We start from the raw sequence: 20,163 nt of genomic DNA, 5'->3' as shown, positions 1-20,163 counted from the left end.
ATGTTTCATGTGTACCAGTTGTAGAAACAATTCAGTGTTTTTTGTATCAAATAAATAATATTAGCTATGCCAGCAAGGTACCTAATTGTCGCTCAATGATTGTAAATCATTGTAGAACATTTCTCACATCTTCCACAATCTATCTTTTACATAATTTATATCAATTAAAAGTACTTGTTAAAATGTTTGGAAGGCAGGAGAGTACAATTTAATCATTCAACTAGATATATAATCATTCATTTAACAAAAGTATTTTAATTAAAATTTACCATTTGTATTCAAACTGTATTTGAATAAACCACAGATAAATCACAACAAATCCTGAATTTAATCAATTACCATACGAGTATTAAACCAAAAAAAAAAAACAGCTCATTATTACCCAAATTCGTTTTTGCTAAAATATTCCCTCTGTATTTCCAGAATTTGAACGCACCCATTATCCAGACGTCTTCGCCAGAGAAAGGCTAGCCGAGAAAATTGGATTGCCTGAGGCACGTATCCAGGTAACAATTTTTTTACAAATAAGTAGGGAAACTCAATTTTTAACCGGAAAATATATTTAGGGGTCATGAGGATGGATCGAGATTGCTTAATCTACGAAATTACACGTTCTCCGTCACAAAGGTTCAATTAGCCTTAATAAATATTAGGTGTACGAATTAATCTTTACAGATATTTTCTTTGGAATTTAAAATTATATATAAAGTAGAAATATTTCCCATCTTTTTGGCACTACACAAGGATATGTGATAAAAACCTAATAAAATAGTAACATTTACAATAATAGTTGTTAAACTTACATAGTGGTTAAACCCTTATACTATTTATTTATACTATTATAGATTAGTATGTGTTTCCCAATTTAAAATTAAATTAAACTACTTAAACAAGAGTTAAGAGGGTAACACTTTTACACTCTACAATTTCGTTTGGTTTGATTCACTTCAACCTTCAGATTTCGTTTTAGTTTTTCGAAATGTCCATCTGTGAGGTAAGAGTGAAAAGACGATAACTGAAAATATGAATGAGGGAGGAGTTTCATTAATTTAATCTGTAACTCAGTGTGCCATACTTTATCAAAAGCCTGAGATGTGTCCAGGAATATAGCCGAACATTATGTTTTGGTGTTTAAGTCCATATTTATTTTATTAACAAGTCTATGCAATTGTTCTATAATCCCGTGCCTATTAGGAAGCCCAAATTGAAAGCCTCTTTATGTATATTCCTAGAAACTTTCAAAATTATCGGTAGTACAACTTACAGGCCGGTAGGTGTCATCCTTAACAGATCAATTGAACGGTCCTCGGCCTACCATAGTAAAACACATTTTTTTGGCAAAATTAGTTTTTTTATTCAACATAATTCTCTTCAAGGGTGATACACTGATTATAGCGACCCTCCAACTTTTCGATGCCATTTTTGTAGTACGATTTGTCTGTTACTTCAAAATAGGCCTCAATTTCGGCGATCATCTCTTCATTCGACGAAAATGTATTCCCAGCGAGCATTCTTTTGAGATCTGAGAACAGGAAATAATCGCTGGGGGGCAGATCTGGAGAATACGGTGGATAAGGAAGCAATTCGAAGCCCAATTCATGGATTCTTGCTATCATTTTCACTGACTTGTGACACATTGTATTGTCTTGGTGAAGCAGCACTTTCTTTTTCTTCTACAAATGCGGCCGTATTTCGACGATTTCATCCTTACGGTGCAATAACGCTATGTAATAGTCGCCGTTAATGGTCCTTCCTTTTTCAAGGTAGTCAATGAAAATTATTTCGTGTGCATCCCAAAATACAAACACCATAACCTTGCCAGCCAACTGTTGCGCTTTCTCAGGCTTTGGAGCGGGTTCATCGTTTGCAGTCCACTCGGATGACTGTCGATTGGTCTTCGGATGTTTTCGTCGGTAACAAGCTCTTTTGGGCGTCCACTGCGTTCACCATATTCGGTGCTCATTTCACCACGTTTAAACTTAGCGCAAACCAATCCCTGATGGTTGATTTTCCTGGGGCAATTTTTTCCTTTTCACAATAACAAAAGTTGCTTGACTGAAAATGCTATTTAGGGTTAGGGTTAACTAAAAAACATATTGATTTAATTCTAGTAACGCCATCTATGTGTCAGGTCGGGGACTATTCAATTGACCTGTTAGGTTTTATTCTGGTTTGAGAACCATGCTATGTCATAATGTTAATAATCCTACACCTTTCTGTGATAGTTCTTAGAAATTTTTCCACTTATTGATCATATCCGGGGGCTTTTTTATAATTTATCTCTCTCATTATTGTTTGTTCAACTTCTTTGACTGTATATTTTTCATATGGTAGGTCCATTTGAAATGGTCAATTTAGGAACTTGGTAACTTGAAACTCCTTACGTAAAACTGTAAACATTAATTCATACACTTAATGATAACTCCGTATCATCCGTATTATTTTCCTTTTGTTGACGTTTCATCGGTTGCAAATGAAATGGCTTCTTTGTCTCAATCAAATACCTCCTCCATATTCGTCAGGCAAAAAAATTGAAATAACCGACAAGGAACGGAACGAAGCGGTATCTCGGCGATGTTTATTTTTCCGGAACGGGAAAAAAAAGGAATCCCCTTACGCCAGCTTTCAGCAAATGAAATGCCGTGTTTGCAATTTTGAGCAGAGCCGTACAGGTTTCCAGACCTCGACCTCCATTCATTCAACGTTACTTATCTAAATTGCAACCGTTTTCTATAGGCGAATTTTTAGCGAAGATAAAAATCTTTTTCTTTCGATGACGAGCTGACGTATTTACCGAGACCGATCCGAAGTTTAAGATAATGTGGACGAATTATTTGAATGTGACTCGTTTCGTTCGTGTAATACAAAAGTTAATTAGGATACAAAATATTTATTCGTTTTTGTGAAGAAATATAGGTATTTATTTAATATTTATTTATTAGTAATTTTAAGCTTCATTACTGTATTTTTTTATTATATTAATCCCTTAGAACATTAACAATCTACCCGTGGACAATAAGTATTATTTTTTTATTTTCGTAATACAATATAACAATATATAGACATGTAGAAGATCGCTTCAGTAAGTAATCTACTGTAGAAACTTACTATCCAAATCTTATTATAGATACTATTCTAACTTATTCTAAAGATTATAATTAGTGTTGGGAACTATCGAACGAGAATAGTCGAAACAGTTGATAGTTGCAAAACAGTCGAAATAGTCGATAGTCAAAAAACTAGCGACTGAAAATTGTAATTACTATTTTCAGTCAAATGCACGGTTCGACTGTTATTTTTTCAATTCGTGCTGTCAGACGAAGATGTACGAATCCTTTCCTGTATAAATTGTGAGAGAGGTCATTATTAAAAATAATCTGAATTAAATTATATAAATGCTTTATTTATTATACAGTATTATGGAACGGAAATATTTTTTAACAAAAATCGAGGAAATAATCGAAATATTACCTATTATTGCCATAAAAACAGTCAAAATATTTTACTATTTATCGTTGCCAATTTTAAACTGTTTACCTTATTACATTAACGTTCTTGAAGAATATCGTACCAAAATGCTATAATATTAATATACAATATATTGTTATTTACAAGCAAACTAACAAAAAAAATCATAAAACTACATATAAATCTATGTAAGCATTAATTGGGTATTAATTAAAGGTCCATCGTTAAAAATCAGTCGAATGAAACAAGTAGAACCAAAAATAGCAACTAAAAGTACGACTGAAACAATAGATAGTAAATAGTACCAAAATCAGTCGGACCGAAAATTACAACTGAACACTGGTAAAACAGTCACTGGTAAAAAGTAGTAAATTACTAAACAGTTGATAGTCAATTTCTGTCGATAGTTCCCTTCACTATTTATTATATCTCACTTTATGTATCTATTTATCAGTTTATATGGTAGTTTGCGTTTGCGCCTACTCACTTCACCGTCATCGGGCACATTTAACTGTTTGGCGAGTGCATTTGAGTGCGTTTGAAGAGTATAAGTGACGTAAGTGGACTTGGTTTGGTTTGCCCTTATTCTCCATTGGTTAAACCATTTCTCGATTTTGTCCAGACGGCATTGGGGCTGAACCAGAACAGTTTTTTGGTTAGAATGCACTAAAAGGAAGGTAGTGTCGTCAGCGTAGGTCGCAATTATTGTGTCCAGTACGCTGCCCTGTAAGACACCCGAAGTAGAATAGTCGTCATTATAATTGATCAAGAAACTCCTTCGATCGACGTAGGATCAGAGAATATGATAATATGAATGTAGAAGCGTCTTTGTTATTTTGTATGTCAGTCCATCATGTCAGACTTTGTCAAATGCTTGTCCGGTCTAGATGCATAGCAAGATATTTAGCATCCTCAGCTTGGGGAAGTTGAAAATTATTGATATTCGCTGATGGGCAAGTTCTTCTACGCTGAGTGGATATTACATGAGCAGCGTTGTCCAGAAAGGCAGCAGAGCAGTGTAGTCCATTATGTAGGCATCTACTTGGGACGCCTACAGTGTGGGGTGCTTGTTAGACCATTTCGTGTTATTCACGGAATCCAAGAATAACAATAATTTTTTTGAAAAATAAATTTGTTGCTTATTTGATGGTATTCCGACAATTTTTCGCGCAGTGCTCGATAGCGAACCCCTTTTGATTGTTCGATCAAGTAATACCATCAAACTTTTTTGGCTATCCAGATTGCTCTTTGTCTACGGTCTCAAAACCACCATTTTTAACGCCATAAAATATAAAGCTCCAGTAATTCTTTTCCAACTTTCTAAATAGTGATAAAACTGTAATAATTTATACAATGAAGATTAATATAAAGTATGAAGTAAATACGTCAAAATAGAACCAGAATTTCAAAAAGCTAGTTTGTAGAAAAACTTTTAAATTTTTCTATCGGAATTTCAAGAGACTAAATGTTGTAGACTTTAAAATAAACATTTTAATAACTTGCTCTGATTTAAGAGTGGATTTAGCTTCGTTAGAAACATCACAAGCTGGTTGCTTGTAGTAGAGATGGCATTCATAATTTTTTTTCTTAGTAAAAATGTACAGTTTGTAATTTAAGAAATATCAACTGAATTTAATTAGGTTTAAGCTAAACTGAACTGCATCGAAACCTGAATATTAACAAGGTTTTTAAAATGATATGTTACATTTTGCCTTTGGTTAAATTAATTTTAAGTGATTGAGGTTGTTTGAGAGTATCTTAGATTATTGGTTTCTTACATATTTTATTAAGAATAACCAAAAATATAATATTTTCAAGACTGTAGACCGAGATACTCAATTAATGAAAAGGTTATATTTTATCTCACTAATCTGTGACTATGCATGTTCATTATTTATTGGATTATTCATTGCTTAACCTTTTTATATGTATAAATATTAAGTTGTTTATTAGTATCCTCATAAAATTGACTATTTGTCTATGGCTTGAGTAGATATTTTGTTCTAATTGTATTAATATATTTTATTTACAAACACCTATTGAAACAAAAAAGCGTATATTGATTTAACCAAGAAAAGAATCAAGCACTTCGATAAAAACAAATTGGTGTTAATTTTCTAGACTTTTATAGCACATAATAAAAAAAAACTAATGCCGGCTTGGTTGGCGCAGTGGTAAAGGCGATAGGACGGACGACTTACTGTTGCGATAGTCGCGGGTTCGAATCCTGCTGGGGCATGGTCTTAAATTCATGTTTGTGATTGTTTGATATTTGTGATTGTCCTACGTAAGAGTGCAAAATCCGACAAGGAAAATGATCCCAGTCACGCCAGTAACCAGGCTGGGTAAGACCGGATGTCTTCTGGGACGATTTCTAAGTTGGTCACCCGCCAGTCGGTAGTCTTAATGGTTCAGAGCTGAAGTTAAACAGTAGGTCTAGTCTATATAAATCGTCGTTGGTGAAAAGAAGACTTTAATATAAAATATGAAGTAAACAGAACTAGAACTTCAAAAAGCTAGCTGGTAGAAAACGTTCAAGTTTTTAAACTTTAAAATAAACATTTATGTATATGTATGTATATATAAAAATATACATAGAGCTTAATATATTTACAAGAAGCAATTAATAAAACAAAATGGTGAATGATTCACTGATCTCAAACATCGAGACATCCATCAACACGCAACAACCGAAGCATCGAGCCCATCCAATCGGAAGAAAATAGACAGAATAAAACGAATATAATAATATCGCCCTACGCCTACTGTCGCCCATCCGCAAAAACAAACGAATCGTCGTCCACCCCAAAAGTAAATAAGTCCAAATCATTTAACCCATCGCTGTTTTTATGTCTCTCGCTCTTAATCAACGTTATTTATTGCTGGGAAGTTCTTGCCCCCGTGCCCTCCGTTGGCCCATGTAAATCGCCGTCATTTATTTATTGGATGGGGCCCGATGACACCCGCAATATTGTGGAGACAAAATGATTGATGCGGATGTGTTGGATTTGGGGCGCTGGCGAAAAACGACACTGTCTGGAAAATGTCATTTTTGGACGTCGGAAAAAATGGTGACGTTTATTTTTTCGGAACGCTCTGCCAATTAATGGTAATTGTTCCCATTTTTTACCGGACTAAATATCTTTTATATATGACATAAATAAAGTATCAGTCAATTAGTCCAATTGAGAAAAATATATTTTTTTACAAATTCGACTTATCGCTAATCTTTATCTCTTCATACAAAGGTATAAAATTTTTATTTGGTATCTTTGTTGTACAAAGATTACTCGTACCTAAGAATCTTCTATGACACCTACAAAAAATATTCGCTGGGAATCAGATCTTGACGAACAAGAGGAAGCAATTCAAAATAAAATTAATTTAATTTTCAGGTAATCATTATCCAATAATCATTTTTTTTTAATTAAACTCCTAGAACGCCAATTTTCCCGTGGGCAATAAGTACTATTATATGATTTTAGTTACATAATATAACTATCCTGACTTGTAGTAGATCACTTTAGTAGGTGATCTACTGTACAATTTACAATCTAAATCTTATTATAGATATTATTTTAAGTTATTTTACGGTCTATCCTAATTTATTCTAAAAACTATTCTAGATTATAATACATATTATTAAATCTCACTTTATGTGTCTATTAATCAGTTCGTATAGCAGTTTGCGTTTGAGCCTACGCACTTCACTGTCATCGCGTACATTTAACTGTTTGGCGAGTGCATTGGCATGCACTAATACTCTTTCAGAGTACTTAACACTAACACTCCGAATCACACTCGTTATGGGCATCGACGTTAACTCGCAGCACTTTATTCTGGAACCTCTGGAGGATATCTATGTTAGATTTGCTAGTAGCACCTCACAGTTCAATATTATAGATCCAAATGGGCCTAAGTATTGACTTATACAGCAAAACCTTGTTATCTAATGATAATTTAGATTTACGTCCTATTAGCCAGTACATTTGGGTTAGTTTAAGCCCAAATTGTTTGCGTTTTGTAACTATATGTTTTTTTCCATGTCAAACGTCGATCGAAATGCATTCCCAGATATTTAACGTATTTTCATTATATATATATATATATATATATATATATATATATATATATATATTTATATTGTTTGTGTTAATGTTTAGTGTTTGTTATAGTGTTAATGTTTCAAAAGTAGTACCTATGTATTAAAGTTCATTGAAAAGGAACACAGCATGCTTCCTTTACAGATCTTCTCAAGGCAACTCCTCTTGGATTATTTATATTTGTTAATATTTGCTGGATTTAATATCCTTAAAAAAATAACCAGTTCCAGAGAAAATTGGTTGCAGTATTGAATGATTCAGATGATAATTTCAATGTGCAATATCTGCTGAATATGACGGTTGGGGTACCACTACCAATTCTGATTAATTTTAGCAATATTTAAATTGATTATTGAGTTAACAATCACTCTCCAGGTCTTTTTTGAAACTGCTGGCTGGTTCTTGGATGCAAAAGGCGGTTTTCGCTAGAAGTTTGGGAGGAATTCGTCCACCTTTCGTTCGAGTGACCTATTCAAACGGGTTATTCGACGACCTGTCTCTAGATTCCTTGTAGATGTAAATTAACTTTAAAATTCATGTAGTTTTATGTTTGTTTCATTACCAGCCCGGACCAATACAAAATACTCTTCCTATATTTTTCTCATCACTATTTTCTTGCAACAATTTAATGACAGTATTGTCATAAATAACATATCTACAAATTTGCTCCAAAGAGAGGCGCAATGGCCGCGTTTCTTGGCGCGTAAAGTTACAACGTTGCCGTTCCTTTTTATATTACGAGTACAAACAATGGCCGACATTAGTATCATGCATTCATATTTGGCTCTCTCCCTCCCCCTCGCCCCACCCACTCCCCCCGACCTTCCTTTAAACAAACGAACCGGTCCCCTTTTAATAAAGCTATTTGCTCGATGAACAAATATTTTGATATGAAAGATCAGCATCCTCCATTTCGGCAAACAATCTCAAAACTGGAGTGTTTAAACGGCGCTCCGAAATCTGAATGAATTAATGCGTGCATGTTTACTTTTTATGCTTTCGGCGGATCCCTTTAATTTTCCATGCGGGTTAAAAGGAAGGGCCCGAAAAGGTCCGCCATAACTAATAATAACCCCGGTCGCTCGGATAAGTTGAACAATATTTGTGAGGTAATAAGAACAGATTTTTTGTTATGTTGCTTTTAAATACGCTTGTGAAATTGATATATATATATATATATATATATATATATATATATATATATATATATATATATATACACTCCGAGGAAATTCCGAAAAAAGATACCCTTAATTCAGTAATGTCAATGAAGTACTGACCCTTGGAATTATTCTGTAAAAATTATTAATATAAGCAGCAATATGAAAACCACTTACCTAGGGGGTAGGCAAGGAAATGGCACCATTTTCAACGAATCTATGTAATATCTGGATAATAATATTTTACGATTGGTGCCAATATAAATAAATCATTCAAACTACTAGTTTAAAGCTATAGTAGTGTTAGTGAACAAACTTTTGAACCAAAAACAAAAAAAAATCTTATATCGTATGAAACATGGATACATATTCATGCAAATATTGATCAAAAACATAAAAACTTATATAGCTAGCATGGCCAAATCATCGATCATCAATATTAGCGGCAACAAAATCTCTAAATATAAAAACAATTTCTCAAATTGCTACGTGGCAACGTAAGTATTGGATTTTCTGAATAATTGTCATATTTGAAACATACGAAAGATCTTTGACTTCATGTAAAGTTTTTGACACGTTAGAAAAAAAAAACGAAAACCCGAACTGAATAATAAATCGACTAATGAGATGCCTTGTATAAATTTACATTTTTCTTGGAGTTAGACAAGCGAGGACCCTCACCAGCTGATCTGGTGGGCGTGTGTTGTTTTGGTGTCTATATATACACCCTTGGATAAAAAGGTTACATATTTGTCATTGAACTTTGATTGAACATTTGTGCAATTCCTAATAATAAGTTTCTTATTCAAATTATCTCGCATATATAACATTATTTAATACTGATCTACAAAAATGATATGAGTAGACAGATAGCAATGAGTAGCATTTCATTTGACAAAAGAACTGTTAAATAAAACCGTTAAAGGAAGTTGCACTCGCTAGGAGTCATTGATGATACCCAGTGTTTCATTAATATCATACAATTTCTTTTTTTAGATCTAATCGAACATCTATGAATTATTACATCATTATAGCTTCTGATTATATTGTTAACATCAAATTCCTCGAAAACTATATCTGGATCATAGATAGTGATCTTCTATCCGTATCTAAAAGGTTGCTAACTATATATTAAATAATTTTGTTATTGACTAACACCCCAATGATATCACTAAATTAGAATATAAACATATCGTGATCAATAAATAAATGAGTAGTTCAAAATGTTTGAAAACAAAACATTTTTATATTAGCATTTTCTTCCACTCCTGAAATAAGACCTTATTAACTGACTAATTGACAAGGTTTAATTATTTTGAGTCGTTTTATCAGATCAACGACGATGTCAGATATCCACATGATGAAGAAAGAAATGGCTTGAAATGTGGTGTTGATTTCCAAGTCTCTAAAGAGATATATTTTCTCTGATGTACAACGGGGCGTAATACTTTATTCTAAAATAGCTGTTTCATATCCAAATTGTTTTATTGCTACAAACTCATATCTTTATGCCATATGTTCATATGGTCTTACGAAGGTGTTTCCACTACTCTCAAATAGCCAATAAATTTCTGCAGATTTAAAATCAAGTTTTATTTGTCCTTTTTATATGAGTTTTTCTTAAGCCCCGTTTCTAATGCTATTTCCAAATGCTCTGCTGTGTTAACATGTGGAACTGCACATATATAAATCACAGGACTTTTTTTATTAGTGCAATTGGCGTTGCTGTTAATTAAAAATTAATGCTAAATGAAATATATAGTAAAAAATTTTAGCACTGAAATAAAAATGAAATTTTATGGTAATCTATATTGGTCTGCACCTGTATATTCTGGAGTTGATTGTCTTGTTTTATGATGACGCAGAACTGAGTGTGTTAACTTTTTATGGACGCTGTTGTACTCAAGAAATAATATAGAACTATACAAAACTGAGAATCTCTAGTATATTACATTAATTTTAAATATATTTATGTATTTTTGACGATTTATATGACATGATTGCTGACATATCTAACGTATTCTACGTCTTTCTGTTGCAGGTTTGGTTCAGCAACCGGCGAGCAAAATGGCGGAGAGAGGAAAAGCTCCGAAATCAGCGACGATCCGTCGATCAAGTGGGCACTGTCAGTCCACCAGTGCCAACCAGTCGCCTGTCAATTAACTCGGGCTTTAACTCTATGTACTCGTCGATTCCGCAGCCCATCGCCACCATGGCTGACAGTTATAGGTAAGCTTCCTGATCCGAATTAATTCCAAATCGAATAATTATTATTCGTCGTCGTTCGTCGTTACAACACCTGAAAAAATGTTTATTAACAATGAAGACATGATATTTCCGATAGGGAAGAGCTCATGGTTAATTGTATATTAATAATGGTTCGCTTAATGAACATATTATAATATTTTTTGGAACGTAAAATGAGAAGGTTTCTTTTACCGACTAAAACGATGCAAAATTTTGCGAAAAATAACTCGAATTACACTAGAAAAAAAATCATTTTCCACCAGGATAACTCACCCGCTAATACAGCTCAAAAAGCCATTGGTAAAACCAGTACGAATCCGAAACCCAATACGAAAATTAGAGTACGAATCTCTTCAATGACCAGCTTATTCGCCAAATTCAGCAAGACCTCCAAATCTTTTTCAGAATATTTTAGCCAGCGTTTTATATGTCTTGCAGATGATCACGACAATAGTTTGTTTTTAACATTCGCGAATTTAATGGACTCTCTAACGAACAAGAACAACAGAATTCACATAAATTCAGTGTGCATCTAAATAAATAACTATATTTTAAAGATGATGTTATCACATCCATGTGATATGAATGTTGAACCACCATCAATCAATCGCGTTTTTAAAGATTTTTCTAATAAAAACATTCTTAAAGATCATGCCTTTTGTACTTAAACAAAACTATACAGTTCACTTTTAAGGATGCGATGATATAGTGTAAACCTCTCAGGATCTCATATCTTGTCACACTGAAATCCTACTAATATATTATTACTAGTCGTTGTCGACTAACTTACAATTTATATCCACAACGCCTTAATATGATGCACTTACATAGGAAGTCGCATTGGCCCATATTTATTCTTTAATAAAATAAAATGGTGTAGCACTTTTGAGTATTTTTAATGTTTAGTGCTAGTCTGCGTCCTAGTTCAGTGTTGTCCAAGTGTTGCAGTACTTCGACGTTTACGTGGTAGTGGAATCTTTCTTCATATCTTGTTATGAATTCCCTAATTTCCTCTATGACTGAAATAATTCGAAGTAATTGATCCAATAGTATCTGGATACATCCACAATACGTTTCAGGATTTTATTCTAAAATACTGATAGAATGTTGATATAGCTTCTCGCAGAACATCATCATAAATTAATTCCATAGGTCTATATAGATTTTGGTATCTGCTTGTACAGCAGCAACAGTTTTTAATACATTTTTTTGTAATATAATTCCAGTTGTTTTCTTGGAAATGTTTGAAAGGGTGGAATAACAATTTGGGGTGCACATTTCCACATTGTATATGTTCTGAAGGTATTGATCTACAGCCATTTGTAATTACTTTCTAAAGGGAAATATAGTGGGTTGGGAAGAAGCAATTTCGACTTTTCATGTCTACAAAAAAATGATATGAACTTCAAATAGTAATCAATAATATACGCGCCCTTTTTGATGATCATTTGCAATTTTTCTAGTGATATAATAATTTTGTAGCTGTAACACTTTTCGGCGACAAACTGAACCGACTTTGCATCGATGGATTTATGAAAATTTCACAACTAATCTCAGTCTGTGCCGAGTTACTACAGATGAGGCCTTGATTGATCAGTTCTAGCTGCTTTTATCTTTTATCGCATTAGTTATTGAAATCAGATGGCTGAGTTAATCATTTACTCAGGCTCAAGCAGCTTACGATAAACAATTATTTTCTAATCTCACCAAATATTAACAAATCCGTATTTACTCTCAACATTCTACAAGTTACAGAAAAATGTAAATTAGTGTATCGATATTAAAAACGATTCCAATTAAAACCATCCGAAATACATCTTAATAATCGCGCGCTTTATTAATAATTCATAATATTTTATATAAATCCGTCTGGGGTAACGATGAGACCGCAATGTCTGAAAATATGACCGGATCATTATCAGTAATCCGGCATCTGCGTTCAGCTCAAAGTGTCCAGTTGAATTTGAGTGACGTGACAGGCCGGCGGCGCTCATGTCATTTCCACAGACCGCCGCTGCTTGATTTTGCTGCAGCGTCCGTTTTAACCAGCCGGGAACAGAGTACGACTGGCCCGTCGTCATTGACCATTGTCTTCACGAACGAACGGTTACAAATTGAGTATTGTTTTCGATAGAAGCTTAATTCTTAATAAATAATGAGTCATTAAAGAACACTAAACACTTTTTCATAAAATTAAAAAAAACTGTGAATACATTTTGCGGGCTTTTTATTATATTTAATTAATGCTTCCGAATTTAGCTAATAATTAAAATTAATTTTGTTTAAGCTGTTTTATAACAGCAAACTTTTGATGCAATTTTATGACTATTACAACAGTCTCAAGCAAAATAATTAATTCAAGTTTTTTTCCTGGACCTACCACATGAAAAAAAATACAATAATTGTAACGGATAAATTGTAAAAATTCTCCCAGATATGATTTCCTAACTTGAAGAATTTTACCAGAATTATCAGAGAATACTATATATTTAACGCAATACTGCGAATGTTTACCATTAGGAAAGTTGCCAAATTAACAATGCTTCCCAAACGAGGAAAAAGATCAGAAGATAATCTAGGGCGTTATTGAGATATTATACATAAAGAGGTTTAATAATATAACAGAAAAAAGAGAGATTATGCCAGAACTATTTTCATAAGTTACTAAAAACTTACCTCACAGACAGATATTTCACTATAAAACAAAATGATGAACTCACTGAACTACATCCAATTTAGAAGTTCCACAAGATAGCGCATTGGGTCCGAAACCATATCTCCTAACAGGTCATTTGAAATGTCCCGAGTCTGACACATATATGGCGCTACTCGAATTAAATCCATATGTTTTTTAGTTAACCCTAACTCGCAAAATATGCGTGTATAAATTTCACAGCTGTCGGATCATTAGCTTGTGAATTATAAGCATTCTGAATAGAGCATTTTGAGTTTTGTTATTATGACACAAAATTATTTTCAATGACCGTAAATTGAAATTGAATGAAATAGCAGACACTCTAAAGATATCAACTGAACGTGTATATCGTATCATTCACGAATATTTAGGTATGAGAAAGCTCTGTGCAAAGTGAGTGCCGCGCGAGCTCACTTTTGACCAAAAACAACGATTTGATGATTCGGAGCAGTGTTTCAAGATGATCAAGCATAATGAACCCGAGTTTTTGCGTCGATATATGATAATGGATGAAACCTGGCTCCATCATTTCACTCCGAAGTCCAATTGACAGTCATCCGAGTCGACTGCACAATATGAACCCGCTCCAAAGCGTGGGAAAACGCAACAATCGGCTGGCAAGGTTATAGCGTCTGTATTTTGGGATGCGCATGGAATAATTTTCATTGACTACCTTGATCAAGAGCAATTACTACATAGCAAAAAACGGCCGCATTTGAAGAAAGAGGAAGTGCTGCTTCACCAAGACAATGCACCGTATCACAAGTCAGTGAAAACGATGGCAAACATCCATGAAATGAGGTTCGAATTGCTTCCTCATCCACCGTATTCTCCAGATCTGCCACCAGCGACTATTTCCTATTCTCAGGTCTCAAAAGAAAGCTGGGAAGACATTTTCGTTGAATGAAGAGGTGATCGCCGAAACTGAGGCCTATTTTGAAGCAAAGGACAAATTATACTACCAAAATGGTATCGAAAAGTTGGGGGGTCGCTATAATCAGTGTATCACCCTTTAAGGGAATTATGTTTAATAAAAAAAAATTTGACAAAAAAGGTGATTTACTGTGGTAGGCCGGGGACTTTTTAATTGTCCTGTTATATGATGGGATCGGCAAGGTGTAGTATTTTACGACCTGCTAAAATAGAATGAAACCGTTAATAACGGGTAAAGTTAGCAAAGTCATCAAAATCAGTTGCAACAAGCATATTGCCTTCTGATTGTCACTTGTTCAGATTTATAGACCATGGCTTAGCTGGTATATAGTTTCGAATTTCTAATATAGTATTTCTTACAGAAAGTAAGTCCCTTAATAGTTTAGATTTAATATTCTTGATTGTCGAAAAAAATCACTAGAAAATACAAAATCTAGATGCCATCATTGACAATTGCTATTTGAACTATAAGCGATTCATTAAAAAGAGTCTGCGAGTGCTTGAGCCAGAAAAGAGGTCGTAATTTTAGAAGAATAAATTTGTTCTTTATATTATAATTAACAATTGGTAAATATTTAAACTGTATGTGTATATCTATATATAAATCTAGGCCGTTAAATCAACCTAAAATAGCCACATCTATGAAAATATTATAATTATAAGCTTTCCGTTGAGAACCATGAAGAAAAAAAAACTCTCTCTCGTTTTACGGCTTATATCTCCAGCTGATCCCTGAAGTAGTAAATCAGGTATGAAGCAACAGGGGGTCTGGAACTTCTAAATACCACTTGTCACTTCATAATTCTCCATCTCGGCTACTGTTCGTATTTAAACATTCCATTCCCTCTGACAGGAAGACATGGGATTTCTCTGTATATTTAATTAGATTTTTTTCTAGATGGCGGTACGTATGTTAATACGGAACTTCGAGAGAGCCGCGAACTATGTTCGGATACGCCGGGTGGGCGATAAGGAGACCGATCTGACAGATTGTTTTAATTACCGCCTAACGTTCGGATTTTTTTCACTGCGGTCTCTCGATTTTGTTAGACTTTTTTGACAATTTTGTGTAACCTTAAATATTACGTACGTTATGTATGATGTCAGTGATATCGTGTTTAGTTGTTTAAAATACCTTTAGGACTATGAATTAATTTTACAGGATTTATTGAGCCAATAGTTTTTAAATTTGAAGCATCATTGTGAAAAATCGGTAGAATGTATTTTATTAAAATTATTGTTCATCGGTAGCCGCTACTTTTTATCTATTCAGGCTATCCACGAATGGTCCCAATTCTTGCTTGAAGCGTTGTCTTGCTGAAGAATAACATTGTTATGTCGATAGCAGCTCATACCATATCTAGCTGATCCCACCGAATATAGAGCATTAGCTTGGAACCATAGATAATCTGCTATGTCGTTGATGTTGATGCTTTAGATTATTGCAGTGGACTCACTTCAGATCACAATTGCCAAAAATCTTTTCTGACGCCTTTCAATGTCTTCAACAGTACTGCATATTCTCATTGCGTTTTACACGGATCTTCATCGAGTAATGGCTTAAAATCCTCGTCTTCAATTTTTTCTTGTCTGTCCGGAACGATCTCAGTTTATGTCGTCAAAATTGTCACTTTTATGCTGAAGTAAAAAAGTGAAACTTGCTGCAAATGCGATTTTCTCAATTCAAACCTACCAAAACAAAGTTCCCCTCAGCATTGTCCTCTATAGCATTCCATGGTATATTAGAAATGCGTATATCCATAAAGATACAAGATCATACAGGAGATAAAGGGTACTAACGGTCAGCGAAAAAATTAAAAGATTTGCTAGAAAGTATCAAGAAAGACTGCGTGATTATATAAACGTCGAAGTATTACAACTGCTCGAAAACAATGGACTTACTCGGAATTCGAAGAGATAAACTGGGGGTTAATTAAGTTAGGTCTTAGATCTGAACAATAAAAAGAATATGAAGGAAACATTACTAGATAGCTACTGATATTTCTAATTCTAAGAAAATTATTTTTGATAAACTTATACTGAAAGTTTTTGAAATCATCAAATATGCGGTTGATTTCAATGGGTCTTACTATGGCGAGAATTGAAAGAAAGAAAAAGTTTAATTACACAAGCAGAAACACTGTATCACGAAAAGGTGCGTGAAGATTTATATTATTCTAATAATTTCCATGTCATTTGACTGAGTGGCATTTCCATTTTAGGAAAACAGATGATTCTTGGATAGCACCTAAAGAAGTATTGTTATTTTAATGCAGAATATTTTAAAATTTTCCAAAAATATCACGAAAATGTGATATTTAAAATGAAAATAAATAAAGCAATCTCCAAATATCCATGATTTTTAAAAAACATAATTACAATGTCAAGTATTACTAAATGAATACTAAATACAGAAACTTCTATTACACTTCTAAGGCTACTTTTCTTAGGGCGCTATTTATTTATACATTTATCTCTTTTTCAGCCCAATGGCCGGTGGTCTGACCTCCAGCTGTCTGCAACAGAGGGATGCCGCAGGCTACCCCTACATGTTTCACGACCCTCTGCATTCCTTGAGTTCCTCGTATAACTCCAGGGCGACAGCTTGTAATCCCGCAGTAGCTCACACGCAGCCAACCACGCACCCATCCTACGCTTCGGGAGGGTCAGCAGGAGGCACCCCAGTATCAACAGGAACTGGTAAGTTTCTCTATATTACCGATTGTCGTTTAATTGAGGTTTAAACGTTCTTTTCATGATGCACCCTGCATTGTATAATATTATTGAGTATAGTATTTAATTTTGAATGACCGAAACGTTATTAAACTTGTGAATAGTCTTATAATTAAAAATTACAATAAGTATATTTAAGTTAACTTAATTATTTTGAAATTATAGCAAAAATTAAAACATTACTTCAAATATTATTAATACGATATATACCACGATGCACATAATTAACGTATAAAAGTAGTAAACTTGATATTTTAAACCTTGCTTAATTTGATCTTGGTCATATCTGGGTTTTCTTACATATTTGTTTGGTTCACATCCAGGTCTTAGGAGCACCAAATTCAAAGTATTTAAATATCTAAAATTATTCTCCGAGAGTTGCTTCAAAGCTCTTAATTCAATAACTATAATTAAACTAAATCGCCCCTAGCTTTCTTCTACCATCAAATGGACATATTCTATCGAATCTCGAGTGTAAATAAAAGAAATGGGAAACAATGACACAAGGGTTGTTTTTTATGTTTCAGGATTGTACTAAAGTAATATTAAAAACTTTTTCATTGCATATGTTTCATATATATATATATATATATATATATATATATATATATATATATATATATATATATATAAATGAGAGAAAGAGAAAATTAACAAGGCCGTCATGCCCTATCATACGTTATAGAAAGCTTGTGCTACGTCTAAGAATATAGCTGTACATACCTTGTTATCTTCATATGCTTAATATGTTATCTAGGTCCATGTTATCGAACCGATCTACCTACCAAAAAAATACTTACATTTTTATGAAATAGAATTCGTGGTAAAATACTAAATGGCCAGTGTCAAGAAATTATCTTCAATATTTAATATTATATATTCTAATAGCGGTTTGGCAATAGTAACCGGTAATTTTAACCAGCATTCGATATTTTTAGTCACAAAATAAATGTTCGAACGTACCCGTAAATATTTGACAACCAACAACAATGCCGATCCTTTGTACAGTGAGACAGTTATTTTCCTCGCAGTTATTCCATGTCTTCTGACCATATAAACCTTCCCTGGCAAAATTGAAATTAGCTAATTTGGCACGGCGGTTTTCGAGCTTTACCGAGACTAACCAACAGAAATTCATTTCTTTATATATAGAAGATATATTTTACTGAACAAGCCAATTCGGATACAGTACATAACTATACCTCTGCTCCGAATACAATTACGGGAAAGTGAAATAAGGATGTGATAACTATTAGCATCAATTAATCTTCGCCGGAAAGGAAACCTCCCCGAAACTGAAGTCATGCGCCAATAGCGCGGAACCAAGCGTGCGGCTATGTTAGTTCCCGAGAGGGGAGAGGTATCAAACGAAGCTTGAAACCAAAACAACGAGCCGCCCTTCTGCGCTCACCAGCCACCCACCGTCGCCCCTTCCTCCTCCCCCCCCCCCGCACCTAGGAGTTCGCACATTATTGAACGCCTGCCCAGCCGCGAATATAAAACTACCCTCTTTCGACGACCTTCGAAAACCAATCGAAGAGAAGGAAATTTACGTCCGTGAATTTCGAATGCCACGCCGGCGGTTTACGCGACGAGGATAAAACGGAAAATTGTCCGGCTCTAATTTATAAATTGCGTCGGGAATTTCGATTTTTACGACCTCTCTCGTTGGCATTTTTATATATTTGAATCTCGGTTATTTTTACTACGGAATATTGACTATTAGAAATAACCGTTTTAAATATTTATTCAAAGAAAACTTATTGCCCATGGATTTGCCGGTGAATATTAAGATATTTTGAGCCTAATAATAAACGAACAAAACGAGAGAGAGAGAGAGAGAGAGAGAGAGAGAGAGAGAGAGAGAACACAGGTTTTTTGTTCTTTCCAAAAATACATTTATTGAAAACTAGCTGACCCGACAGACTTCGTCCTGTCAAAAAGATTTGTAATGTGGCAGTTTTTGTGCCTACGTATTTTAAAAAATTCTCCTGAACAGAACCATCACCCTGGTGATAGGGCGTTGTGAATAAAAAATAATTAAATAAAACATATATAAGGATTGAAAAGTAAGTAATCGCTTTATTGTTATTGAACTTTATTATCATGTGAATCATAATTATTATTATTATTATCATTATATTGCTTTGTGGTATACGATGTTTTTTGTTTGATTACCTGGCGCATAGATAAACAAATCTGATGGTTTTCCAACACGGGAACAGGCAACATACAATTGACCATGTGAGAAACATGGGTTTTCTAGATTAATACCACAAACACTTAATGATTGCCCCTGGGACTTGTTTATAGTCATAGCAAAAGCAAGCCGTCAACATGTCTATAGGAAATTTGCCATTACCAATGTCAATGAGTTGTTTAGAGAATATGTTTCCAGATTGGTCATTTTGCAACTCGACACGCATATTCTTGCTTAAATGAAGTACTTTAACATGTTTCCACAAATTGGAGGACTTTAGACATGCATTGAGTTCATCAGCTGGCGTTGATCGTGGAATCACTGGCAATGTTTGACGAAAATCTCCTGCTAATAAAATCATTGCACCACCAAATCGGTTATTATTGCTACGTAGATCTTTTAAGGTTCTGTCTAAAGCCTCCAAAGATTTTTTATGTGCCATCGTGCATTCATCCCAAACAATCAATTTACATTGCTGCAAAACCTTTGCCATTGCAGAGTTCTTCGAAACGTTGCAGGTTGGAGTTTCATTGCTTTGCATATTTAATGGCAATTTTAGTGCTGAATGGGCTGTTCGACCACCTTCAAGCAAAGTTGGTGCGATTCCCGACGAAGCGAGTGCAA

The 20,163-nt window shown here is 34.0% G+C and overlaps 1 protein-coding gene across 3 annotated transcripts in view; it reads left to right on the top strand.

Moving 5' to 3' along the window:
- Positions 1-20,163, top strand: part of toy (paired box 6 protein twin of eyeless) — an 86,014-nt gene that overhangs the window by 58,911 nt on the left and 6,940 nt on the right. For all 3 annotated transcript variants that reach the window (XM_076417577.1, XM_076417578.1, XM_076417576.1), the window contains exons 6-8: positions 424-506; positions 10,773-10,960; positions 17,092-17,306. In XM_076417577.1, the coding sequence (XP_076273692.1) occupies positions 424-506; positions 10,773-10,960; positions 17,092-17,306 (486 nt within the window). The remainder of the gene's footprint in view (positions 1-423; positions 507-10,772; positions 10,961-17,091; positions 17,307-20,163) is intronic.

This window comes from Rhynchophorus ferrugineus, unplaced genomic scaffold (assembly GCF_030347505.1).
Source record: "Rhynchophorus ferrugineus isolate W39M unplaced genomic scaffold, kcgeb_rfMv2 rfM11, whole genome shotgun sequence".
Classification (NCBI taxonomy): Eukaryota; Metazoa; Arthropoda; class Insecta; order Coleoptera; family Curculionidae; genus Rhynchophorus; species Rhynchophorus ferrugineus.
Note: the sequence above shows the minus strand (reverse complement) of the source record. Positions and strands in the feature narration are given on the sequence as shown.